This window comes from Emydura macquarii, unplaced genomic scaffold, assembly GCF_026122565.2.
Source record: "Emydura macquarii macquarii isolate MOO-44397 ecotype Brisbane River unplaced genomic scaffold, CSIRO-AGI_Emac_v2 contig_369, whole genome shotgun sequence".
Lineage (NCBI taxonomy): Eukaryota > Metazoa > Chordata > Testudines > Chelidae > Emydura > Emydura macquarii.
The window spans coordinates 10367563-10395338 of NW_027130506.1; the positions used below are offsets into that span (position 1 = coordinate 10367563).

The window sequence follows — 27776 nt, forward strand, 5'->3', positions numbered from 1 at the left end:
GACATCTTATTTCCACTACAAAGCTAATAAATTTCAAATAACTGCCCAAGGAATTAACAAAAATCAGTCACCTGCTAGAGCTGTCTTTACTAAAAAAAACTGAACCAAACTGTTCTGGATACTTTCAAATGACAGATGGAAATGGTCATCAATTTAGATTTCCCTGCAGTACAGAGTTCTGTATGTTAACATTTGTAACCTGTGATCTAGTCTGTAACTCAATCAGTTGTCTGTAAGAAAACATCAAAGAGAATGTACAAAGATAAGATAACATAGGATCTACAATGGTTGACTGGGGAATCCTCCATGTCACTTCCCAATTGAATACATAGACTTGGCTATCTCTTCTGTGGTGTGGATCTGGATTTTCCCAATGTGGGGTGTGCAGCTCTCTTTACTCTTCTTAAAACACTCCTCAGTGGACCAGCTTCCTCACTGCTTTCTTCAGAGCTGGATGTTTTAGCACCTGCTCCAGTGTCACCTGAAGGCCTTTCAGCTATTCCACTCCGACACGAGGCTTTGTTCTCTTGGCACGCCTGCCTGGTTAGGAACCTTAAGCTTTCATTGAAAGAGGCGGCAGCCATACACTCTGCAGCTGCCTTATCACAGGAACACAGGAACTTCTCGCACATACTCCAACCCATGCCTTAAAAAGGAGGTTTTAAAGATTTAAAGAAAATGGTTGAAAGCAAATTGTAATTAGAGAGAGCAGTTTTTAAATGATTGTCAGCTGCACCTTTATAGTGAAGCCTATAGCCACAATTTTCAAAACCAGGTGTCTCGACGTTTGGCTTTGCAATCCAGATTTAGGCACCTAAATATAAGTAGTCTGGTCTTACAAAGATGCCGAGCAACTGCAGCTGCCATTGACGTCAGTGGGACTTGTGGGTGTTAGCACGCTAAAAATGGCCCAGTTTACGTTCAGGTGCCTTCCTACTGGTGGAAGCTGCTTTTTCAGCCACACCCTGAGATCCACCAGTGCTCTGTTGACAAGAAGGTTTGGCTTAATTAGGAAAAGTGCTCAGGTTTCGGTCAAGTTTAGCTAGCACACTCTAGCTAAACCTAATCTAAACTTGATCATTTTTTTTCCTACTCAAGACCAACTCCAAATGGCTCAGAAACCACAGGTTACTATAATACACTTCTTTCAGTTTCTAACGTCTGTGATTCTGTTTTAGTTGTATGATTCTATGTTGTACTGAATTTGGCTCAAGGGGAATGTCATAAATTTCATCATCTGACCAAACTTACACTTTGGTTTATGATCTAAACACATAACTTCAGATCTCAAACTTCTCTCTGGCTGGCACCCGAGTTTTTTCACTTGCTCCATGCAGCAGTGATGGGAGAAACAGCACCTAAAACAAAGAACAAATGTTTACCTTTCTTAAAAGTAATGCATCTCCCTGGAGCACACCATATTTACAGTTATTTTGGTTATTCATTTTCATTGCATATTTGTTTGAACCTTTTATGAATAGTTTTTTTTTATCCATACAAGTTGCTGTTAAATAAAGCATTTCATCATCTTACTGTTACAGCCTTTCTACACTACTCATTCAGACTCCTTGCTTTTGTCTTTGTTCAACTGTGAGCTTCTTGGAACAGAGGATAAGTTCCTTTTCTTGTCTACATTGCATAAGTAATCCTTTCACAAGCTGGGCATCTTTCTCTCATATATCCCCTAACTGGCTGACAAGTGCCTGCATTGTGCGGGTTAAATCCTTCCGTGAAAGAAGTCATATAAATTAGGAATGGAGAAGACCTATGCTCAGAGTCTATTCTCCTGCTGGTGCTGGAAAGTTCCTTACCATTTATATTCTAGTAGTCAAACTTGAGATGGCTCAAGTGATCAGGACTTCCATCACTTCCCTTTCAACATGCTACTAAAACTGACCCTGAGAAAGAGATTCCTTTCCTTAGAGTTAGCGTGAATTTTCTTTAATTTTATCTCATTCTGAGAGGTCTCCTCCAGTAAAAGCAAAACTCTGCTTTGACTTCACTGGGGCTGGGATTTCACCCCTGCTGTTTATATCCTTCAAAAGAGCATAGATCTATATTAACAGGCTGACTTGTCTATCTGTAAGTTACCATTCACTCCGTCCATTTCTTGACCTTGTTTCACTCAGCACCTGCTCTGCATAGCTTCTTCCCCTCCCTTGTCTCATCTATTGTGCCCTCCTTGCTCCTCTCCATTCCCTGGTCTTTCCACTTAGCAAATACCCCCTCCTACCTCTACCCTGCTACCCCTCAAATTTGAGATGTTAACATTACATTTGTCACCATCACATTGATTGCTAAACTTGAATGTTCCAACCTTTTCCCCTACAATTTCTGTCTTCTTTATTTAGCTTGCAAGCTCTTCAGGGCAGGGCCTAGCACAATGAGGGTCCTGATCTTGGGTGATCCTGAGGCATTACTGTAATAAACACGATTAAATGACAGTGCTAACTAGCAGCTTGTTGAAGAGCCAGCACCTGTCCAGTACATCTGTAGGATAACCTCTTCCTTCTTGGCCACAGTAGCAGCCATAAGATTCAAATTCCTGCGGGCATCGCTCAGTTAAGCAATACAGCATTTCTCCTAGTTGAGGCAGCTCCCGTTTCACTTTTCCATTTCCTCTCATTTGCAGAAAAGTGAATCTGTCACAGACTGTAAAGAGAGACACTTTGTTTAATAGATTACATACAGAGTTTGACACTGGACAGTCTTTAGGGCAGAGACTCTGTCTTCTCTTTGTTTGGAACATACAAAGCTACCACAAACTCTCTCTAAAATTCTTACTCCTTCTTACATAGCTTCTGCCTTCCATAATCCATGTCTCTTCTCAGAACCATATCGAACATGTCTCTAATTATACCCGGTCCTCTGGAACAGGTCTGAATGGACTGATTGATTTTCATAACAATGGTAGGTGACCTACAGCTTGTATACATTTCCAAATACCACACGCGTCACAGAATCTGCAGTCGAATTATGCAAGATTGAAAGCCTCCCTGGGCAGGGATCACCTTTTTGTCCTGTGTTTGTACAGCACAAAGGGGTTCTGGTCTATGACTAGGACCCCAAGGTACTATGGTAATACAAATAAATGATGATTATGCAATTTTACAATCTTTTGATTGTGTGTGTTTTATATGTATTCAGTGCCTAGTATGACATGGTGATCAGGACCTCTAGGTACAGAAACAACCAGAGCTGTGGTAGCGTCCTGTTAAATGACATCAAATGTGTTTAATCCAATTAAACTCAGGGGACTACAACCATTATTTTAGATTACTTGAGAAATCCCATATCTGTCTTTTTATTAGGATTAGATTTTCCTTCATTTATTTATTTATTTATTTGGGGGAGGGTGGGGGGTGCTATTCTTAAATCAACCCAATATTTCCATCCTTGAACCAAAACCATGGCCATCTTTAAACCTAGCTGAAGTAACTCCTAAACTTCTATTACCCCCTCTATCTCCATGTGGTTGTTTTTAAATTGGCTGTTCTACATTGAGCACAACTTGCCATTGCTTAGAATAGACTCTAATGACTATTTCTTTGTGGATAAGGAAAAAACAGATGAAACGAGATCGCCCATCCAAAGGCACTGGCAAGTAATTAATTGTTGTTAAACCAGCTGGACATAATTAAGAAAAGAGAGGCAGAGAATAGTAAAAATGGGAAACACGGACTTTCATGAAGGGAAAAGCTTTTTTTCGCTCTGCAAACGTAAGATGCCAATTAAATGAGGTTGTGGTGTTAATGTTTGGCAATGTTTCTTGTTAAATTGGGTCTTTCTTCCAAGGTTCTCAAAGCCATTTTAAGATGGAAGGAAATAAGAATTCAATGCACTAAGATTTGACTTGTTCAGAAAATGGGGAGTGATTGATAGCTAGAGCTTACTCAAAGGAAAGAATGGGAGCTAGACAAGGCACATTAGAGCATTTTTCAAAATGAAATTTGTGCCAGTAAGCCCATGTACACCATTATTGCTAAGGTGATATGTCTGTGACATTCCTCCATGATCCACTTTAAAAATGTAACTAATAAAGGTTGGCTACCGAGAGAGAGAGCAACCTGTGGATTGCCCATTGAGAAGAAGGATGGTCTCGCAGTTAAGGCTCTGGATTAAGACTCAGAGCTGGGTTTGATTTTCACCTCTGCCCCAGACTTCCTGTGTGAGCCTCAGTAACTCACTTTAATCCCTCTATGCCTCAGTCTCCATATCTGTAAAACAGTGATAATACTCTCTTTGTCTTATCTATTTAAAGGGTGAGACCTTTGGGCCAGAGTTTGTTTCCACAGTGCTGGTCACAATGGGGCCTTAGTAAATAGTCATGTAGCAAGCAGTCAGAATTGAAGGAAATAAATCTTTGTCACTGTTACATACCAAGAGGCCCATGTTTGTCCAGTACAACCTGGCCCCAGCTTATATTCCTGAGCCTCTGGTCTCACCCCAAACTATGTCCCTTCTGAAATGTGACCCTCTTTCTCCAGTTCCACTCACGCTTCAGACTGGGGGATCTGGGTACTCCCAGAATATGAATAATTATGATCTAAAAGTCAACTTAAATAATTCAATCATTTGAGAAATGCTGGCTTGTTCCTGGCCTCTGACTCCTTGCTATCCATAGCCCCTAGCTCTGGGGCCATTCGTCTCATCATATCTAAAAAAACAAGGGAGATCCTGACAAGATGGGTGAGGCCTGCTGAGACCTGCAGTGTGCAACAATGTCAGCTCTCAAGCTTCCTGGAGAACTCTTTAAACTCTGCGCAGAGGGACTGAAAATGAGATTGGGGTGGGGAGGCCGGGAGGACGATGGAGCTGTCAAAGAGCAGAGAGTGGATTTTTGAGGCAAGAAATCCTTTTACTGCCTCTGATACCTACAGGCAATAAAATGTCATCTAGATTGGAAATTAAAACTTGCTTAAAAATACAAGGCAAGTGAAAATCTCTTCTCAGCGTCCATTTTTGGTCACCTTTTATTTTAAAGGTATATTTATAAATAGTTTATAATGGGTTAATGAGAGAGACGTATTTTAATAAATGGTAGAATGTTGGAGTCCAACGCTGTTATAGATGGTTATAAGCACCTCAGTGGAAGGTGTTAGAGAGGATATAAGCCATAGGAAGATATTGCATCACTCCTGATGTGCTCATAACGATCAATAACACGTGCTATGCATGCCTGTAACAAGCTTATAACATCCTAATCATTTGTAAACGTACCTTCGATCTATAGCGGGGCCCATTTTTCATTAGATTTCACTGAAAAAAAATCGTGTCTACCTTTTCTGACAGATTCATCAGGACCCCTCTCAGCGTGTGTCACTTCTGGGGATATCGCAGAGAAAGCTGTGCTCGCTTCTCCTATCTTAAACCTTGTCTCTGCAGATCACATGATATATATGTTAACTCGCATTAGAAAGATTCACACAAAAGCAAGAGGTTGCCTTCCTTGTTTCACTATCAATAGTGTATCCAAAAGCGTAGGCTTGGATCCAGCAATGTGACTGAAATCCTTTAAAATTTGTGCTGCTCATGGGTGGACAAAAAGTTTTGTTCCAGACTGATTAGGCTGGGGGAAACCTGCTTGTAGCCTTGGTAGATAGCCTCTTCTGATCTGTGCTCTGCACAGTTAAGTGCTGTTGTAAGTGAAGCTAACGCTGTTCTAGGATGCTCATCTATGGATAATATATAAATCTAGGAAGATAATAGTGCCGCTCCACATGGCTTTGGGAAATATTGAGCCCTGGGTAGCTGTGAACAGGAATAGGGATGTGTTTTAAGTTAAAATAGAAAATGAATTTCATTTGCTGTACCCTCATCTTGTTCTGTTGTCCTTGTAGGATCATTTTCAGTGGGTGTCACATCTGGTTCTGTTGAGTTAATGCCTGCTGCAGCTGTGGTTGTCCTTTCCACCGTGAAAGCATCCTTTGTAAATCCTGAAGGTACACTTACATTTAAATCGCCTTCTATCCCCCTCTGAACTGATGGGGAGAAAAAGAAAAGCAGGAAGGAGAAATAGCAGGATAATCACCAACAATGTGCCCATTTAAATGGTAAGTAAATTTATCTCCTAGACAGTAGGACAGAGTAATAATTCCAGACAGAACTGGCAAAAACACCAGTCATAGAAAGAAACCCAAAATTCCCACTCTTGTTAATTTCTTCACATCTCTTGTGTATCTTACAGTCATGCTGGTTACAGATGATGATAAGAGTGATGCAGAACTGAATGGCAGCAGGGGAGGTGGTGACACACTCCTCTAACTTAGATTTGGCTAATGAGTCAGGAGAACATGAAGAGATTGTAAAAGGTGGAACCCAGAGTAGTGGTTCCAATCACTTATTTTCTCTTGTATTTCCCCTCCATTCACACTATTTTTGCTTCTGGAGCTCACTGAGTTGTGTTGAAGACTGGTAGTCTTGGCATGAGACTGAGGAGAAGAGGAGGAAAACCCACAAAAGGGCATGTGAAGAAAGGAACTGACAACAAAGTATTTATCAATAGCTTAGTGGGGTTCAAGTGGGTGGGACTTAGAACTGTGTGAATAACTGAATGTTTGGTTCGGTGGCTGAAAAAAGTTTTGGGTCAGTACTAAATTAACATTTTTTGGCATAATAAAAAAAGTCAAAAAAATGTTTTCAGATCAAACGTAATGTTTTATTCAATCCGAAACAAAACATTTTGTTTCATTTGTAAGGTTTTTTCTTTTTAATGAAACAAGCAAAATTAAAAAAAAAAGTCATTTGAAATATAAAAAAATTTGAAATGTTTAATTTTTAAATTGCCAAAATGAAACACTTTTACTTTTTCAGAATTTCCTTTCCCAAAACAATCTGGTGTATTGGACATGAGTGTATGCAGTTTTGGTCAACCCAATTCTTCATTTTTCAGGGCGAAACCAAGTTTAATCTAAAAGATTTTGCTCAACTCTAGTTGGGCTGCCTTTTGTTTTAGTTGGTCGTGATGTAGGGAAATGTAAGCAATGCTCAATATTCATAGACAGCATAACCAGAGTTCGGATGCTTTACGAGCATGCATCTCATCATTAACAGCTGCAACACATAACAATCCAGACAACAGTGATTGCTGTGTGCGACACACAAACATTTTGGGATGTGTATGTTGGACCTTTAACATTTTTGTGTTTAAATCAACTTAGTGCTGATGAAAGATGCTGCACTGAGATCCTTCAAGACTAAAGTAATGTCTCCATACACAGAACAAACAACACTGACAGCCCCTCATGCCTTGCCAATCTGCCTCATATTTGACCTGCAGGAACCAACTTGCTAGAGGTGAGAAGGTAGTTCACTCTCCATGCTCATTTGGTCCTTTGACTTGTCCACTGGTGGTCCCAACTGGGCCACTAACTACCCTCTACTGAGGTGGTGGAGTTAGTTTTTGGAACACGTGTTTATTGGGAAATGGTCTGACCCCGTTAATATTATTGTTTATTACACAGTTGCCAAAATTGCGCTAGCCCCCTCTCAGGACAGAAAAATAGCACGACCTGTAATAATAATAATATTATCCCCATGGCGCAAATGGAGGAACCGCGGCCAAGAGGTACAATGACTCTTTGACAGCCTTGAAGCGGACCAGTCTCAGGGGCAGGAGTGGAACGCAGAAGGTGCTGATTTCCGGTTCTATACTGAACTGTAACAATTGTCCAAGAGCTTGACGGATAACTCCTCTTTGGTGTAGGGACCATGTATTTGTACAGTGCATAGGACAATGGGCACTGCTGATCCCTGATTGGGAGCCCTGCGCACTATTGCAATACAAACAATCCTGATACCTGTGTCAGCATGGCACAGATGAAAACTTGCTTCTTCCTGCCACCCCCATATTCAATGTCACCTGAAGTTTCCCTGATCCAGTTCAGTTCATCTGAATGAGCCTCATCAAAGTCAACTAAAGAGAAGAGAGTGTGCTGTGGGAAATCGAACCAGTGGGTCGTGGTGCTGTCTCCTTACTTTTAGTTGTAGCTACTGGTGGGACTGTGATCTTCACTGTAGTAACTGCAAAACATTAAGCAGCCTGTAGGTCATGAAAGAATTCTATATAATACTACGCGGGAGGTGAGAGGAGAGAATTACAATGGTCTCCCGTGGCTGTAATATCTATGAATGTACTTTAAAGCAGCAGTTCTCAAGTCCACGGCCCTCTGGGGGTACAAGATGATTTCAGGGGCTGCTGGGCCCCCATAGCTGAAATCCTGATGCCCGGTGCCCCCCACAGGCTGAAGTCAGGAGCCCTCCCCTCCCTTGTGGCTCAATCTCTGATCCCTGCAGGGCTAAAACCCCGAGAGCCACACACACACACCTGGTCGCTGAAGGCAGGAGCCCTGAGGCCCCACTACTGGGCCCTGCGGTTTTTATAGCATGTTGGGGTGAGGGGCAGGGCTCTGAAAGACAAAGGTTGAGAACTCCTGCTTTGAAGGATCATTGTATTGGGAATAGAGGGTTAGTGCACTGAAGGCAAGGGGAGTGGGACAATTAACTCCTGTCTGGGCCTTTGAAAGCTCAGCTAGAAATAATCTGTGAAATTTAAAAAGCATTCATTGAAAATGGTTCTTCACCTTGCTTGAAACGTTCTCCAGCAGAGGCGGCAAACCCAACATTGCACTGTTCTGCTAGACGGTGCCAGGAAGGGAAAACGACACGTCTAGGTTCACTGCTCAAATTCAGTGAAACACAAAAACTAACCAGCACAAAAATGGTGAAATGTACAATTCAGTGTTAACACTTTTAGTATAAATGAGACTTTAACTTGACTATCTCTTTAAAAAAAAAAAAAGTTTTATCCCAGGAAAGGTGATTTTAAAAAAGGAATCAAAGCAGATGAGCCAAAATATTACTATAGCATTCTCTTAAAATGCCACTGTGTTACCACGTGCCAGGGTATTGTCACACAGCTGCAGATTTATTCACACCCCTGCAGTCCGGACTGTGCCGACAGACAGTCAAGCTCTAAGATTCACTGACCTTTCAGCGTGGCATCCCTGACGGAAGCTGATACGCCTTCATGATCTCTTGAGATAACTAGTCAGGAAAGCAGAAGAATTACGGCAGTGAACCATACTTGCTTAGTGACTTTTATCTGAGATTCTCAAAGAACAACCACCCAGCCATCATTATTACCCCATTTTACAGATGAGGTACTGAGGCACAGAAATGCAAAGGCGATGATCCTCAAAGATATTCAGTCTTTTGCTCCGCTCAGTGTTGCAATGCCTATACCCCAGGCAACATGAAATCTTCAGAACCAGTTGCGTGCCCAGGCTCCCCACACAATGCATGGGCAAGTTATGACCTAAGAAAGGGAGCCTCAGAAGTCAGTACGCTGAGCAGGGAGCCCCCTAACCTAGCCAGGACGAAATACCAGCGACAGGGGCTTAGGTACCTGTGCAGCTGAGCTGATGCACCTGGCAGCTGGGTCAAAGATAGGGTCCTCCCTCTGCTCAGGATTCTCAGCCGGAACTCTTTTCTGGAGTGAGGCACCGAAGCCAAGTCAGCTGCTAAGGTAGCTCAGGCTCGACCAGCAGAAACAGCTTTCTCCATCTTTTGCTCATGCTCCATACCTCGCTCACATTCACCCTACATTTCCCTGTACCCATGGCTAGCTTTTGGGTGGGGGCTCAGCTGCCTGCCTCCACCTATTGGTGGGCTGTCGCTGACCTTCCTGCTGAGGGCTCTGACAGGTATCAGGTCTTGGGCGTGCTCAGAGCACAGCCACAGCATCCTGTCACGCTGGCAACAAAGGCATTTCCTTTCCTCCTTTGGGAATACCACTTTTGGGGCCTCTGGGCCTTCGGCTTGAGCTAGGGCTGTAAACAGCTCGTTAGCTGTGCGTTGGGGTCAGTGAGTAGTGGGAAAACCCAAAGTCTTGATTCCCCGGCCTTTGCCAAACTACTGCGAATCCCATTGTATGACCACTTGTTGCTTACAGTGACTGATTTATCAGAAAAATACAACCTCCTCAAAACCACCTTACCTCCTGCTTTGGAAGACCTTGGGGCCATGGCACTGGGCTCAGTAGAAATAGCTGCTGAAGACAGAAGATATAGGAGTAAATTCATCAGAAAACAAATTGTCATGACGCCCAGACCTTGGTGAAATGCAAAGGTGGTGAACGCAGCCTTTGCACAAAGTGTTGTGATAGGGTGGGAAAAGTGGCAATGGCACCAGTGGAAGTTCGTGCTCTCTTCTTGCTGCGGTAGATGCAAATGTGCTTTTGTGGATAACATTATAAATATTTTGATCTCATTGTAAAATACACCTGTTACGAGGCACTCTCAATGCCTCTTATGTTACTAATTAAGCCCCGCAAACACCATTCAGAAGTTGCAAGTGTAATAGCACACCCATTTTTACAAATGAGTAAACCTGAGCTGTTAAGGCCTAAAATTTCAATAGTGTCAATGTGGAAGTTTTAAGCTGGGCACCCATAATTAGTGGACAACTGATTTGGATTCTTAAGTGCTTGTCTATGGTTGAACAGAAAGTCAGTTACAGAGTTGGGAATGGAACCCAAACCCTTTCCCTAACCATTAGACACCACTATCTTTGCATGCTAAATTCATTCCCCAAAGTGGGGGAGAGAGGGTTGCCTGCTTTTTAATTGTTTCAAAATGCAGATCTTAAATGACCTTAAAATTGGTGTCTGCGTATTTACACCACGATAGATAGTGTTCACTTCTGGGATGTTTTGATGTAAGGAAGCACATATGCCTTCTAATGAAAGGCACTCAGCACTGGCTTAACTCTGCTCCCATAAGGTCAATGGTAAACCTCCAATAGACACCAGTGGGAGCAGAGATGGGTGTCATGGGCCCATGCTCAGTGCTTTTCAGAATCACACCCTATGTTTTACTAGATACATTTACCAGACGTGTTACAATTCTGCAGTGTTTCCAACTTTGCAAAATTGATTTATGTTTGCTGCTGAGATTTTTGGTGATGTGTTAATTCAATATGCCTCATTATCGTTAATTTAAAAAAAAAAAGATCATCACAGATGTGCAAATACAGAAACTGCCACTCACCTTCTGCTTTGGGAGTTCTCCCCCATGCATTGCTGAGCCCGCCGGCAGTCACTGTAAATACACAAACCAAGACTGGAGTTGTCATCTGATCAGAAAAGCAAGCAGCAAACTCTAAAGTAAGAGATGTGGCCTTGGACAAGTATAGGACAGCTATGAAGTAACAATATCACTTACACCCAGTAGCAGGGGTTCTCAAACTGGTATTGCTGGCAGCAGGTGGAGAACCTTTAAAAACAAACACCAGACTTAAAGCTGAAGCATTGTCCTTACATCCACAGGTGACCTTGGGACTTTCTACTCTTCCAGACTCATGCTTGATGTGAAGGCTCAAGTGACCCTGTTGAGCTGGGACCCTGACTCAGAAGAAGCACCTGAGCTCTGCCAAGGGGGGGATACCAGGCATGTCGGAGACAGTGTATTTGGCCGGGGAGAGAAGAGGCTGTCTAGCTTGCTCGCGTTGCCCAGCTCCCCTTCTTGCTAATGCTTGAAACAATAACAGACCACGTATTCCCATGTCCCTACCAAGAAATACTGTGGCCTGCATGCTATCTGGAAAACCCTTCCAAGCAGCAGCCTCTCCTCTGCCCCACAAGTGAACATTTTTGGCTTTGGAGAAATATATACATCTGACTTCCTTTCTGTGTTTCTCTAAGGCGAGCTTTAACTTTCTCCCGTAAAATCCATGTACACACCACCAAGAATCTACACGGTGCGTAGACAGGCCCCCATTCCCTTTAAAGCTCTGTTCAAGGAGCTGCTCTGCTGACTCAGGCAGTGGAGAAAGTCGAAAGATGGATTTCTCTTACAATTTAAGTCTTTTTGTTCCCCTCGACCACCCCAATGCAACGTGCACCATGGGTCAGATCCTGAAGACCTTATTAAGACAAGTCTCCCATTGACGTCACTGACTAATTTCCTCGAGTAATAGATAAGCAGTGACTTCATGATTTGATCCTGGATGTCAGAATTGCACATGGTACGTTCCAGTGCATTGAAATGATTCTAGCTGATGACTGTCAATCTGTGTTGTACTGTATATAAAATATAAAAGTGATTCCTCCCAGCAGTGGACACATGCATCCAAAACTCTACAGTGCGGGACTTGGCCTTGTATTGGATCACATGACTAAAGCAGGTTCTTTAAATTAGCCCTTTTGGTTAACACAGGCATTTTTCAGTCTCTTCCCTGTATTTATTTTATGTCACCGTTTCTGAAATTTTCTGGAAATGTTCCTTCTGCAGAGTCATTGCACAAACCTTCTGCCATGGAAATAGTTGTCAGCAATGTTTTATCTTCCCTGTGGTAAAGAAGCTCTGCAAAAATAAAGGAGTTCTCATTTCAAAGCGATGTAATAGCCATAAAAACACAATCAGATCATGGGCAATTCCAGAGACTTCAGCTGAGTGCAACATGACAACTGTCATTAGCAATATCAGTGCGACTGGAACCTGATTTATTTCTGATATTTCTTGCTGTGATATTTGTTCAGTGCTCACACTACTCTATATTCAGTGCTATACAATATGAAAAAAGCCCATGCCCTGCCCCCACAGAGTTTTCACTCAAAAACATTTACTGAAACACTTTCATGATCATTATTCAAGGTTCCACTTCAACAAGGTACTTGAGAACATCACTACTTTTAACATATGAGCATGTTTGAAATTTGGCACTTGTTTAAGTACCTTGCTAAATCAGGGCCTAGGATCATAGAATCATAGAATCATAGAGTTGGAAGGGACCTCAGGATGTTATAGTTAGAAAAATATCCATGTAAAAATGGCATGAATCCGATCCTTTATCATTGCTATCTTTAAAATATGGGAGTAGTCTGTTTTAAAATAGTAGTGTTTGCATGTGTATATTTTTACACACGCATGCACATGCGTGTGTGTGTGAATTTGGATATTTGAACCAGTCTTTATATTTTTAAATCAGTGTGTTCTTCTGTAACTGGAAGAACAGAACTCTCTCTTAAAACTATGACCATTTTGTGTAAAATTTTCAAGTGTCTCTCAAAGAGCATGGCTGCCCTGTAGTGCTCCCTGGTGGCCAAACATGGTTCTGCAGCACTCTTCCTCAATTTCTCCTTCAGTAGTTCCCAGGAATATTCCACAGAGACTTATCTCCAATAACAATCCCCCTTCTTGGGGACTGTTTTATTAATATGAAATACACCCACAATAAACTCTCTTCCACCCAAGTCTCCGCCCCTCATCCCTGGTCTGTCTGACTTCAAGGTTCTCTGCACAGTGATCAGACCTTCCCAAACTGCTGAGTCAGTCATTCCTGTTGAGGTCAGGGGTTTCACAGGCCCTTACTGGGGCCTGTGTGTATTGCACTTCAGCTGCTTCCTTCCTGAGCCGTTTCAGCAGCCCTGCTATCTCAACTGCTGTTTCTGCCTTTTATCAGGCCCAGGTACTTTCTCTTAAGCCCATTTGGGCAGCAGGCAACCAGTCACGGAGACCCCACTCCCTCTTAAAGGAGCCAGTCACCCTATGACAGTGACTAAATAACTTAGAAATCTAAGTCCCTTTTGCAAAAGTGACTTAGGAACTTGACTTAGAGGCCTTAGGCACATTTGACAATTTTCCCCTGTGTACTCTAGCATCTTGCTACAGAGTTGCACTTGGCTTTTCTGTAAAGAATCCCTTTTCTGAAGTGTGCACTAGATGGCTTATTGATGGCAATATGAATTGAACAACTTAAAGGCAAAGGATTATAGAGCTCCAGACATACCCTGTCTCTGAAGAGTTGTCAATCCTTTCTTGCTAGTTGTATCTGAGAAGAAGAGAGATCACATCTCATACACTGTTAGGAAGCATTTTTCAAAGCCTGAAGCAGACAGACAGTGCAGCTATACAGGAAAGTAACCAAATGAGTGATCTTCACAGGAAAAGATTTCTTGATGTATTAGGGCTCTGTTTCACCATGAAATATAACTCAGAACTTCTGAATCCCAAATTAGCTGGGGGAATCTGAGCGAGAGCCTACCTTTTAAGAAGAGATGTCACAGGCCAACAACACCTTTTAACAGCCACATTTCAAGGTTTCAGTGAAGCTCTAACACAAAACTTTTTGAACATGTTTGTGGAATGGAATTGTACTGAAGTGACTATTTTTAGATCAAAATCTTGAGCTTTTTGATTTGAGTCTCTCTCAGTAGAGGTGAACATTCCGGCTGCATCATTATCTTCCCGGCTCTTGGGAAAGTCGCTTACCCTCCATTTCCCTGTCTATAGAGTAGGGATGATGCTTTCCTGCTTTGCAGGGTGCTGTGAGGAGTAATTCCACCCACACCATGCAGTAGTTACTATTAATACTATTAATAAAGTACATGGAAGATTAAAAAAAGAAGGAGCTTTTTTTGAGCTAAGTGTTGGCATAACAACCTTCAGACCTTCTAACATTCCCTGTGCCTTCCCGAGGCTCCTGGGTGCACGCACAGGGTGCTGAGCACTTTTGGAAATATGGTCACTTCATTTAGGTGTGTGAACAGGGGAAGAGCTGTGCTGAAAATCTGGCCCTGCTAGTTCAAACCCTCAAGCTCAAGTCAGGAATGCACAAAAGTCATCACCAGCTCATAATCTGTTCAGTGATCCATTTGAAATGAGTTTGGTGAGCTCAGTCCAGTTCCCACTGGGCCAGGGTCCATAGTAATGAAATAATAGCCCAGATCAGCAGTCTTTTTGACAGCCTGAGAGAGGACAGATCAATTAATGGAAATTAAGACGAATACCTCTCTCATCCTGACCTTACCCTACACGCTTCCATGCTAAGGAGGGGGCATATAAGCTGAGCAGAGTGGGGAAGCTTTTCTCCCCTCTCACCCATGAAATACTTTTACCGTGAGCAAAGAGACGACTTAAGCCTAATCAGGAATGTCAGTCTGGCCCTATTCACACACAAACTTGCTCTCTAGATCTGCCCATCTAGTCAAATCACCTGCATTAATCCTACTGTTGTTAGCATTCACTGAGTCACAGTAAATGGGACTGATTTATGAAACAGAGAACAGGACAGACATTGATGCCATCTGCGGTACAAGAAACTGAGACACCAGTGGCAGTACTATTCCTCTTGGATCCAATTTGGTGTCCTTTCAAGCCAATGGAAAGATTCGCATTGACTTGAATGGTCAGTAGATCAGGCCCTTTATTATTACCTGTAACATGAGCTGGACAGAAGGAGACATCTAGGCCGTTCAAGGAAGAGTTAACGTGTGAATTGACAAAACATTCAATAGCAGCTTTGTCACAATTGCAGAGAAGCTGTTCACAAGGATCACCAGACTCTGGAATAAAAACAAAAATCCAGACAAGGTACCATTGAAATATCTGTTTCCACCATCTGCCTTTGCCTCTCCATCTACAGCTCCATTTCATTTTGTGTCTCTGCAAGTATCAAGGTTAAATAAACTCAGGCTTTACAAAACAATGAGGTTGTATTATTCTAGGGAAATTCATGGTTATGTTAAAAATTAATGTTGATTTTTTTTTCCTATTCTTTCTGGCTATTGTTGTTAGAAGTAGTGGTCGGTGTAGCTGTCACTGGATTTACTGCAGGGGATATTACAGAACACACTTTGTATTACAGTACTGGTTGCCAAACAACTTCCATCACAGCATTCTGGTTTCCCACACTGATAACTTTGTGACAACTTCCCCTTAAAGAAGAATATTTCCATGCTCACTCTCTGAGTAAGGGCAATTTTTTTTTCACTTTGAGCAAAATATCTTTGCCATTTTCAAGCAGGGGGGCGGTGGAACAAGGAAAAACACTTTTCCCATTAAAATGTGCTTATTTTTTTAGACAGAACTAAAGCAAAAACAGCTTTGGTTTGAGATTAGAAAGGACTGTGGGTCAGACTATGAGTTAAACCAGGCTTAATCCAGAGTGATGCTATCAATCTGTTAGTCACTCTGCATTTATGTTTGTGTAACTCAGATCAAAATCTGGCCCTTAGTCTTTATAAAGGACTAGAGGTTGATGGGAAATTGTTTTAAAAATAAAACATACAAAAGACTGAAAAATCACTTCTAAACATCATGGTAACATGTGCTAAGATTTTACCAGAGCGGAATGGAGCTCCCTCCCCGTACAAATTTCACTCAGTGTCCCTTCCCTCTACACTGATTGACAGGCCCAGAGGTTGCAGATCATTTGCGTGTTTTGTAAAATTGTGCCCTGGTTGCTAATACCAGAGCAGCTCCAATAATATCAGCGTTGGGGGTCCTGATTCACACAAGGCTCGTCAGCACTTTTAACATCTTGCTGAGCAGACCTGCTCTCAGATGGTATATTATACTTATGGTGGAAATGAAAGCTGCCTATTGGTTGTTTGCGGTGAGAAGGGACTGTGGTTTGGGTGATGGAAGGGAATTATTTGTGGTGAAGCAAAGGGATTGACAAGCAAAATGTAACTAGGGGGCGGAATGACTGAATTCCTTATTTCCTTGCCATGTACAGTTTGTGCTGGGAGCTACACGTCATTCCCTTAAAGAGAAATAAATCTCGTGCGGGACTAAAGCGTGGAGCTGGCACCAAGGACCACATGCAATGCCCTGTATCGTCTGCCACTTCCGAGGCTTTCAGCGCAGTCCTGCCTCATCTCTAGTTGGATACAGAATCTAGACCATGCCCGACTTTTGCTACTTCTTTGGATGATAATTTCATACAGTTTTCACAACAGGTATCCTTCACTCTATGCTATTGGCCAGACTACTGTGTATTTGTCAGACAGCAAGTATGAATAGAACCAAAGCCAGATACTGGCTATGTTGCGAAATGCTAATATTTATTGCCAGGCCTTCCCAAGGGATGTGGGAAGCGCCTCATCATTCAAAGCGATGCTGTAGCTCAACCACACAAGTTCTTGGGCTTGGTGCAGGACTCAATGGGAGGACTTTTATGGCCTGTGCTATGCAGGAGGTTGGACTAGATGATCACAATGGTCTCTGCTGGCCTTAAAATATCTTAGGTACTGATATGGGCCCCATCGCCATCGTATCTGAGCGCCTCACAATCTTTAACTACGAAGCAATCAGTAGCTGAGGTTCAGTAAAGACAAAGAGGGCTTTAAAAACATGGTGTTCCACGTTCTTGGGCAGTCAGCTACGTGGGTGATCTGCACAGATGCCCCAACCGGTGCTAAATGGCCTCCAAAGAGAACAGTCCTCAGTCGGGGATCCCAGCACCAGGTGTCCTGGAGCATTTGTTGGATTTTTGTGTTTTACATTCAATCGACTGTTGCTACTTCTGAATAGCATTTGCACATGACGAGAATAGCCATTCCATCTGTAACTGTAACGTAGGGCTGGAAGGGACCTCGAGAGCTCATCTAGTCCAAACGCTCACACTGAAGCCAGATGAAATATACCTACAAGCCAGTCATGGGTGATTTCTGCCTGGTTTATACATGGCTCTCAGTACATTAATTGGAAGTATTATTATTTAGTATTTGTATAATCGTAACCCCTAGGAAGCCCAGTCATGAACCACAACTCTATTGTACTAGGTGCTGTACAAATACAAAAACAGCTCCCTTTTCCCCCAATCAGCACAAAGCCCTGGTAACAGGCAGCAATCCTATTTTAACCATACCGCAGGTAATGTTTTTCGTAAGACAGCTGATGTCTGGTGAAATCTTTGCAGGGTCCCATGAACACTCCAGCTCCGCTGCTTCTTCATAGCACTTGCGGTGCTGGAAACAACAGCTTAGAAACAAAACAAACAATACAACTGAAAAGAATGCAAGGGAAACACATCTGCCTTGTCATTTCATTTCCAGTCTCCCTTTTGGGATGGTGATGCTCTGAACAACTGGGCAGCAGGCCGGTGTATAGGATGATGTGGGGAAAAGCAGGGCTCTCCCTTTTGTCTGACTAGTTTGTCAGTAAGGAGCATTCATGCCTCTGACCCCTCTAGAGGAAAGAAGTGTGGGCTATTTCCCACTCATGGCTGACTAGGCCTAGTAGACTGAGCACAACAGGGTGCAGGGGGAACCTGTTTGTCTCTCCCCCCTTTGCTGAAGCCCCCTTGCACTATGCTAGTGCAAAGGGGCCCTAAGGCACAGAGCTGACTCTGCTAGCTCCTTTTTCCAGAGTCCCTGACCCAGAGAGTACACTGGGGCCAAGAGGAGACATTTCTATGCCCCAGCTATTCCCTGCCTGCTGCACGGGCCATGGCAGCCAGAGCTCAAGATAGGACAGCCCAGTGCTGAGGGCAGGAGCAGCCCCAGGCAGCCCCCAGATCAATCAGGGAGGTGCAAGCTGCTGTCCTCTGTCCTTGGGCCAGTCACTGGACCTGGACTTCCCATGTTTGAACACTGCTGACTTCCTCATGGCACTAAGTAATTCACTTCACCTCTCTGCATGGTGTTATGAGGCAGTAATCGTACCTCTCTTTCTGCAGGGGGTGTGCGGCGGGGTTATTAAGGTTGTGATGTGAGTGCCAGGTCCTCCCCCACATATATGGCATACGCTGAGGACCATGGTGTTGGCATGCCGTCACGGATGGTTGCACCCCATGCACAGTCTGTCTCAATCTACCCCATTCCCAGTGTGCTCCCTTGCCCCAGCCATGCCTGGGAAGGCAATGGTGATCTCCATCTTATGACACTGTCATGGCTCTCGGCAACAAGGCAAGCATTGTTCGCTCCTGATATGCCCCATGCACTGGATGTTTGTCTTGTTACGAAAGGTTTGTTTGGGACTTAGAATCCCGGGGTTGCTTCTGAACCGGGCTCTCCGACTAGGCCTGGCACTGTGTCCACACTGGGGGGACTAAAACTGCTTGACCCCATGTACGTTCTCTACAGAACAGGAGCAAATGACAGTTTATTATCGCTTAACTGTCTTTAAAATACCTAGCAAGCGCTAAAGGGAGCAGGAGACAAAAGGAAACATTTGTTCTAAGAAATGTCGAGTGTTTGACGTCTCCATTATTTCCACTCACCGGTATCCATCTGCTACCTCCGCTGGAACCTTTCCATGGTGTGATTGCACTTGACGCATCACAGTTGTACCAGGGGGACATTGAACAAAGATGGGAATGACAACTTCCCATAGAAAAGCCTTGACATGTTCTTCAGCTTGACAAAAGAAATTATATCAAGTTTCCAAGAGTCAGCTAAATCCTGTGATCGCCAGGATGAACTGCCTCTTACATTAACAGGTCGACGAAATCCTCACTGGCGCCTCTTGGGTAACATTTCTATGTACCAACAATGCTGACTGCTGTAAATTCATGTACAAAACCGACTGTCCTGGACTATCACGTCCTGCCCTGCAGACTGACATCATCAAAGGCGTGGGTTTGTAAAAGGAAAGAACAATGTAAAATGGGGCAGAGGTAGAGCACTGTGTGTGGTCTTTGTAGCTGGAAACCTTCATGGAACACAAGGGATAGATCATGGCTATATCCTATACTTTTGGGGCCTTTCTTTCAGTCTTGCTAGTGGGGTTGTTTGCACTCGCAACTGGTAGGGGTTTTGCGACTTAGCACCGGAGGAGGGAAAGCCAGTGGAGGGTGGTATTGTTTCGTGGTTGACACAGGGCTAAGATCCTGATCCAACAAAGCACTTAAGCGTGTGCTTAATATAAGTGCGTTGTTGGACTGAGGCCATTGAGAAGTGGTTCCTATTCCTTGCCACAGGCTCCCTGCTGGACCCTCGGCATGTCACCCAGGCTTAGATTCACAAAGGTACGTAAATGCTGGCAGGCTGAGCATCACAGGAACACACAAAGCCTGAGTTCGGCACCTAGGCTCCCTGTAGCATGCATGGGGAGCGATAGGCACCTTCAACAGCAATTCACAAAAGGTGGCACAGAGGTGGGGAGCTGCCTGAGCTAGCCAATGAGAGGGGGGGTGAGCAGTAGGCACCCAAGTAGGGCGCCCATACAGCCCGAGTTGGCCAAGTCCCCTTTCTGAGCCCTGTCCCGCATGTACCAACTTTGTATTTGTCCCATTTGCTCGTGCCAATTCATGATTAGTTGGCAAGAGTAAATGGGACAAATGTCCAGTTTTGCCAAAAATGTGGGACACGTCTCCCCTAGTGGGGCGTGGAGGAATGTTCCGGGGGGGGGACCAAGCCCCATGTGCAAGAGGGGGGCGGCTCGGATCAACCCTGTGCGCGTGTCGGGGAGGGCGGCTCAGGCCAACGGCCCGGGCCAGCTCCATGCAGGGGCCGGGGGGACTCGGGTGAGCCCCATGCAAGGAGGAGGAGGCAGGGGGCTTGAGCAAGCCCTGTGTGGTGTCCCGTTTTCCCTGTGGGAAATATGGTCACCCTGCACTTAAGGCACTTTTTGCAAGAAGCTGAGGATGGGTGGAAGAGGAGAGGCAGGACGAGATCTCTCCTAACAGCCCAGTGTGTGGGGCATGCACTTGGCATGTGGGAGACACCCTCAATTCACGTCCTCCCCTCCACCTAAGATTTGATATACCCCGTTCCAGGTGAGCACTCCATGCACTGGGCTAATGGTTATGTGGAATCTGCTCGGTCCCCTGTCAGCCCCATTCATTGGCTAGCGTAGGCAGCTCCCCACCTGGCTGGATAAATAGTCAGTGGGGCAGGGAGACTGGCTGCTGGATCTCCGTACTCCTGGGTGAGTGCTCTAATCACCAGGCTCTAGCGTCATTTGCACGCTTGTGACCCTCCTACCCTTCCCCGCTTCCCCCAATGACTCTTCAGTTATTTATCCAGGTAATTTTTACTGCAAAAATTAGGGGTCAAGGGAGTTTCGGCCCCTACAGGGTTGAGAGGGAGTTTTGTGACTCACATTGGAACCTAAAACTGGGAGGTAGGCACCGCCACCCAGACTTAGGCACCTAAATCTGGGGTTGAGGCACCTAAGTCCCTTTGTGAATCTAGGGCCTTAGTCTCTGAGACTGAATTGCCTCAGCCAGCTTGTGGAGATGATGCTACTTCCCTCTCTCACAGGGGGTGCCGGAAGGCTAAATTCATGACTAAAGTGCTTTGAGATCCTTCGGTGGAAGGTGTCAGTGAACAGCCAAGTATTGTGCATCTACTTCTGCTTTAAAGAGCCCCAGCTGGAGTCAGGATCCTGTGTCACGCCAGTTTAATGCACTGTAACGCCATTAAGTTCACTGCAGGCACACTAATATAACATTGGTGTAACAGAGTGGAAACCAGGCCCATTAACTCTAACGCCAGCTCTGTCACCGATCGCTTCTTTGACCTTGGCCAAGTGACTCGAGCGCGCCGCTTCGCTTCCCCGGTGTCGGAACAGAAGATCAGGCGTTAAGGAATTTAGATGGAGAATGGACTGCGGCGACTGACCAACTTCTACAAAACACAGACCCTGAGAAAATACAAGACACTGGCAAAACTATTTCTTTTAGCAGGATGTTTTCAGCATCAGTGTCTCTTTAAAGGTGTTCTCTAAATCGGAACACTGTCTTGTACATGGAAAATCATACCTCTATCTCTCCTGACCTATACCGTACAGTGGGTGTTGCACTGAGGGTAGAGATACTGCTAGCCCATTCTTAGTCCATCTGTGCGAAGAGACAGTGTCTGTGAATCTTTCTCAGGCCAGAAACTCTGATAGATTGTCCCGCAGCCTCTCAGGCGTCTGTAGTTACGTAGCCTTTCATTAAAATGATAGTGCGAGGGAAAGCGCAGCTATTGAGCTGGTTCAGCTACCGGTTCATTGAACTGGAGCGAGTTCTGATTTCAGCATGTCAGCGCATTTATTCAGAGAGCAATTCTCCAAGCAGGGCTTTGTGTGGCTTTTTTCAGCTGCGGAGTTAATAATTCCATTTTCCTCCCCATCAGAGGGCGTGGGATTGCAGTGGATTCATCTCAAAGCAAAAACCTACGTTAACCCTCTTTAAACCATGGCAACATCGCTCACTTAGCAAATGAAATCACCTCTTCCCCCACCTAGCCCTGGGCAGGACAGGGCCCTGGTTGCATTTCTTTTCCAGTGCTCCCCACTCAAGCAGCCATGAGGAAATAGGACTCTCAGCACTGACTCATACTATCCTATCTTTTTCTTTACTGGCTTAACAAGGGAAAGCACTGAATAAATTACCCTCAAGGATCCAGCCACCAGGTGGAGAGGCTAAAGCACCAGGCTGGGAATCAGGAGTTATGGTTCTGTTCCCAGCACTGCCAACAATTTCCTGTGTGAGCTGGGATAAGTCCCTTAATCATGCTGTGCCTCAGTTTACCCATCTGTAAAATGAAGAGAACGGCTTTGTGCTGAGATGCTGCAATGAATGTGTGTAGACAGTCAGGTACTATGACAATAAGCACATACATAGAGGGAATCTGCTGCCTCTCAGGACGGGTTTGCTTTTGCAGCCAGTTTAGCCCAGTTTTACAGCCAGGGTTGCAGTGGAACGTGGGTGGAGATGTGTGGGCTACACCTGCTTTTAATTTCAGGAGCAGAGCGGTCCACATTTTGCCAGCTGGAGTATTCAGGGAAATAAAGGCTTGGATGATAAATCCCAGTAGCGCTGGACAGCAAGGGAAAAGCACAACATGCAGAGTTACTGTTCACGCATGAAGATCCAGAGTATGGGTATTCTCCAGTTCACCCCACTGAAAACAGCCTTTCAAGAAGCTACTGCCATGAATGGTTCCAGGCCTGAGCTGTGAGGTAGCTGTTGTTGTTGCTGGTGAATGGGGAAATGGCACCAACAAAGGGCAATGATGGGTTAGGAGGGCAGGATAAGTGATGTTATAACTTGTTTTGATGGTCAGTGGAGATACTGTTGGTTGAGGATGGGCGGATACAGGTAAGCACAGATTGGATGCTGGGGTATTACCATCGGAGCCAATCATCCATTTGTAAAGCTCATAGACTATAAGGTCCGAAGGGACCATTAAGATCATCTAGTCTGACCTGCACAACACAGGCCATAGAACCTCACCCATCCACTCCTGTAATAGACCCCTAACCTATGACTGAGTTATTGAAGTCCTTAAATAATGTTTTACGGACTTCAAGGTAAGAAAATCCACCAGCAAGCGACCAGTGCCCCATGCTACAGAAGAAGGCAAAAAACCCCCAGGGCCTTTGCCAATCTGCCATGGGGGGAAATTCCTTCCTGACCCCAACTATGGTGATCAATTAAACCCTGAGCATGTGGGCAAGACTCACCAGCCAGACACCTAGAAAGAAGGCTAAGGATCCCCTGGGTATCACCATAAGCAGTCTAGCCAAGTGTTAAGTTTCAGACTGTTGCAACAAGATTTCAGCATAGCTCCTCTCATCAGGTTTTGTTCTTTCCCACTTGTACCCATCCCCAGCAGGAGAACTGTCTCCCAGGAACAAAACACACCTGTCCGCCTCATCCACAGGGAGCCCTTCCATCTCGAACCGGCAAGAGCAGCCGTAGTCTTCGAAATCCCGGGGGCAAAGTCCAGTTACACACTTCATTTTGTTCACAAAATGGAGCAGCGCAGGGAAGTTAGTGAATATAGACTGTAGCCAAGTGAAGTGAGAACCCAGGCAGTCTAAGGAGAGAATTAACATAGGAGTATGGTATTCAGAGATGGAAAAGGCCTGGGTGATACTGGAGCTGCCGGAGTCCCCCTGCATGGATCCAAATGCAGGATCAGGGTCTAAGGACTGACATAATGCAGCAGCCCTCGTGGGGGCCTTCAGCACTGCAGACAATTTAACCCTGAGCTATTGGCTTTCAGGGGAATCTATTTCAGTTTTTTCTTCTCTTTTTTATTTTACAACAAATTCCATGCTATTTTACTGCCCAAAAATATCAAATCAGGTGTGTACTTACCAAAAAACAATGCCACGCTGTCCACGTTTTGAAAGACCCCATTGAAGAACGTGATATTGTCTAAACCAAAATCAGAATAAAAAAGGTGAAAAAGTTTTGCCCTTGCATATCCGTACGTTGCTCCCATTGATTTCAGTATGTTGATTTCAATGGGAGGCATAATGCATCGGAGGGCATGATATAACCTTTGCTGTGCAGTAGCGCCAATCCCAAGCTTTCAAAAATTATGAATCAGGCCCCCAAAATCATGTGATTTTAATAAATGATAACTTTTGGAATCCATTTTTTTTTTTTTGTCTCTTGGTTTTTGAGCCTGTTGGGGGTCATATTGTTGAGCTTTTATCTGCAGCTGTGAGGACTAAAAAACTTACTTTTCATCAGAAAAATTGAAAGCTCAGATGCTTCTAGAACCACCTGACCAGAGGAGCTGGGTTTTTAAGAAAATCCCACAAGGCTTATGACACAATGGTCGGAGATGGCATTGCCCGGTTTGGTAAAGATCTTTTGTAAAGATATTTGAAGTACATGAACCTGTTTCTCAGGCCTTTTAACTCTTTTTGGTACGGTAGGTTGAAAATGATGTTGATGGCCCTGGATACTGAAGTCTATGTATTCCTAGAAGCAGAACAGCATATGCAACAGCAGCTCAAGCTTCTCTCACAACACCCTCTCATCCCAATGTAACCCCCAAAGAGCTGACCTAGGTCCCTGGGTCTCTATGTGTGGGTAGCTCAGGGAAAGGGGGCCAAGGCAGACACAGAGTCTGCTAGGCAAGCAAGAGGGAGAGAGAATATTTCAAGTGACGGGGGCTCTCTTGGCTCGGGGGTGGACAGCAGATATGCCTGAATGGCCACCTGCCAGAGGAGAGGCAGTGTCTGAGAGAAAAGAGGGGGCAGAATCAAAGGGTTGACATGTCAAAACCCGGGAAGAAGAGCTATCCTGAGCAATAGGAAGTGAGCTGCCTGCCCCTGGGAGCCCTGTGGGAGGGGAAAAGCCATTTTCGAGGAGTCTGGTGCCAGGCACAGAAAGGGAAGGACGTGTTGCATGATGTGGTTGTGAGCCCCAGGCCCGCATGGAGGGTTCCCCTGAGAACTGGCATCTGGGGGCCTGCAACCAAGATTCCTAAGCCAGGTCCTTTCCCTGTTCACGGTGATGCCCAGTTTATAGAGTTTTGCTGGGAAAACTCCCTGCCCGGCCAGGTGGAGTTAGCCCTCTGGATCCCTAGATAAATCAGTTACTCCCCTCGCAAGCTCTGCTCTGGCTGCTGCTTGCTGTGACTGTATCTGACCACTAGGATAGGAGATTGGCGTTCGGATTTTGAATAGAGTTTTTATAAATTGCACCCTGAGCCCCGCATCCCCCTGTGGTGAGGGGAAGCCTTGGGAACAGAAGCAGCCTGATCTGTGCGTGGAGAGGACCCTATCAACTGTGACCGTCAGCCCCTCTGCAGTTGTCGAGGCGTGCAGGTCCGTTTCTGAACTGAGGATCATTCATGGAGTTGCGAGTGCACCACCGTTTAGTTGGGGAGAACTGCGTCCTCAAGGCCGGGGGGAAGGGGTTGGGGATCTTATTACCTGCTGCCTATTAAATCTGTGACGGGAACCCATGTGTGAGTCTTTTGGGCTGTACCGAACCAAGTCAGCCCAGTTGCTGCACAGAAGATATTGTCACAGATCATGAAGGCCCCCTACAAAAACATGTACCAACGGGACGCTAAATTTTACTCTATCAGATCATGTGACTGGGGAAATTCATGGGTATTATCAATGCACCTTGAGAATAGCATTTTGCCTTGTTATGTTATGTTTACTTCCCATTTAATATAATTACTCTCTCAAATATATTGTGCGTGTTTGTGTTATTTCCTGAGAGTCTCCAAGTTACCCGGTGCTTAGGATTTTCCTTCCAAGCTGTCCTGGTGCCCCTGCCAGGAAGAAGCGAGCGGGGTGGAGGCACCGCCAAATAAATTCATATGGGAAGAAAATAAGAACGTTATGCCCTGCTGAGCAGGAGGTGAGAGCCAGATGAACGCAGGCCTGTCCATCATAACGCATATGGAGATTGGTGCTAAAGGAGGTAACTGAGCGGATAGGAGTGCTGCACCATTGTTACCCAGCTCTGATGGAATATCTCCAGTGGAACTGATATGTCTCATTCTCTGTACTCAGCTGATCCTGTCTTTTGAGACTGCCAAAAATGCCAGCTGTGCTTATGGTATTTTTTTATGTGGTTATCTTTGTGCTGAGGACTGGAGTGAGATTGTCTTTCAACTCGCACAGACCCCAAAAAGCCAACAAATTCCCGATTCTATGATCGCCTGGGTTTAAGAATAAATCCAATCTTATTTAAAATGTAAAAAGAAGTTGGTTTGGCTCAGTGGTTACGACCATGAAACTTGGAGGTTCGCTTACCCTCAGGTTTCGAGGCCACTTTTCTTTTGAGAAACAGGGAAGATGTAATAGTTTCAAATGTAAATCACTAGCTAGTTAGTTAGTCAGAAACACAATTGCAACAAGAAACGCAGGATCAGTGGTACAAAGTTCTCCCTAGTCAGCTCTAGGGACCAAACCTAGGTTATAGCAGAGATGCCTTTGCCTCACTGGGTTTTGGTTTGTGTTCCAACAACACCAACGATGCAGTATCTGATAGAAGAGCCTGCATCTCCTCATACACTGATGTCAATCAGCTGGACTCCACCGAGGTCAAAGGACTTACATCAAGGTAAAAGACGTATAAGCGAGAGGTGACTCAAGTTCTGCGGTTATTTCACTTCCACTAAAGGTCCAATATAATGAAGGCCAGATCTCTGGACACTACTGGAAAGTTCTTTCTGGATCTCTTTCCCCAGGAGACTGCACCCTGGTGCCTCTTAACATGTGAAAATACTGTAAAAAGGAAAGTTTAAAAATTCTTACTCAGATTTCTTTCAGGTGCAAGTGGACGCTCCGGTGGAAGCGCTGGGGGCTCTGATTCTTGGCCGCCTGTCTCACCAATCATATTCAAGAAGAAAATATTGTAAAGTGGAAAATAAATACACACACACACACACTTCATAAGGCTAGAGAATATGTATTTCATTGAGCAGCCAGATACCAGGGTGCCCTAGTATCATCATTAATGCACTGATTCAACAAAGCACATACTTCAGTTACATTGACTTCAACTTTAAGGTAGTTAAGCACATGCTTAAGTGTTTTGCTGAATAGGGGTGGACTTATGCACATACTTAAATGCTTTGCTGAACCTAACCCTTATTGGACGTAGTCACATGAGCGTTGACAAACTACTATAAGATGACCACTTCCATTGTCAGATTTTCGACCATAAAACTCTGTGCCCTTCATTTATTTGACTTTCAAGGCTGGGGAGAATCTGAACTGACACTCCATTGCTAATTCGAACTCCCTATTTCCCTTTGTCTTCTGTGCTTCGACGTCCCTTTTAAATCCAGAATTCTTTTCCTACTGTTCCCTGAGCTTTAGGCCTGACTTTCATTCTCATTGGAACCACTTCAGTGCCTGCTGACTACAGCTCAAACCATATCATGCCCAGTTCCTGGACGGAAGCAGCACTATTAGAAAGTTAGCGGTCTGGCAATGTATCTTGTCACAATTGGTTGCTTAAGCTAGTAATATTGATTGTGAGTTGCAAGAGATATCTGAGGGATTTCTTGTTTGTGATATTTCTGATTGCTTCTGTGGGAAGCCTGGGCACTGGTTATCTGCCTGGAGTTGTTTAGTTTTTTGAAGAGCATGTGATTGTTATTCACCATTTATAAAGCAATAGTGCCAAGACTCCAACCAGGGCAAGTGCTCCATTGTGCTGCACCAACGTATGGAAAAGGACAGCCACTGCCCCAAAGATCCGAAGATTTTCAGAGCGGCTTATCTCATTTCCGTTTTCTACTCCATTTCTGCTTCTTCATTTGGATTATTGGCGCCTCCCTTTGATGCTGC

General features: G+C 44.6%; 1 protein-coding gene across 1 annotated transcript; it reads right to left on the reverse strand.

The window, feature by feature from the left end:
• Positions 1-338: 338 nt before the first annotated feature.
• OC90 (otoconin 90) lies at positions 339-26817 on the reverse strand. The gene is made up of 16 exons (XM_067530514.1): positions 26736-26817; positions 23821-23880; positions 23362-23536; positions 17653-17765; positions 15215-15343; positions 13789-13830; positions 12306-12362; positions 11223-11273; positions 11049-11099; positions 8989-9045; positions 7978-8022; positions 5814-5981; positions 5281-5379; positions 2478-2652; positions 1252-1358; positions 339-646 (listed from the first exon to the last, which is right to left on the reverse strand). The coding sequence occupies exons 1-16, from the start codon at positions 26815-26817 to the stop codon at positions 339-341; spliced, it is 1719 nt and encodes a 572-aa protein (XP_067386615.1).
• Between the last annotated feature and the right edge of the window lie 959 nt (positions 26818-27776).

Bases quoted from the DNA above. Each gene is read 5' to 3' on its own strand.
- OC90 (XM_067530514.1), bottom strand. From the start codon at position 26,817: ATGATTGGTGAGACAGGCGGCCAAGAATCAGAGCCCCCAGCGCTTCCA. The intron at 11,100-11,222 runs GTAAGTGATATT...GTGTATTTACAG, and splicing joins GAGAACCCCTGCTACTGGGT to TGACTGCCGGCGGGCTCAGC. The intron at 1,359-2,477 runs GTGCTGGCTCTT...TCTTTGTTTTAG, and splicing joins CCTACAGATGTACTGGACAG to GTGCTGTTTCTCCCATCACT.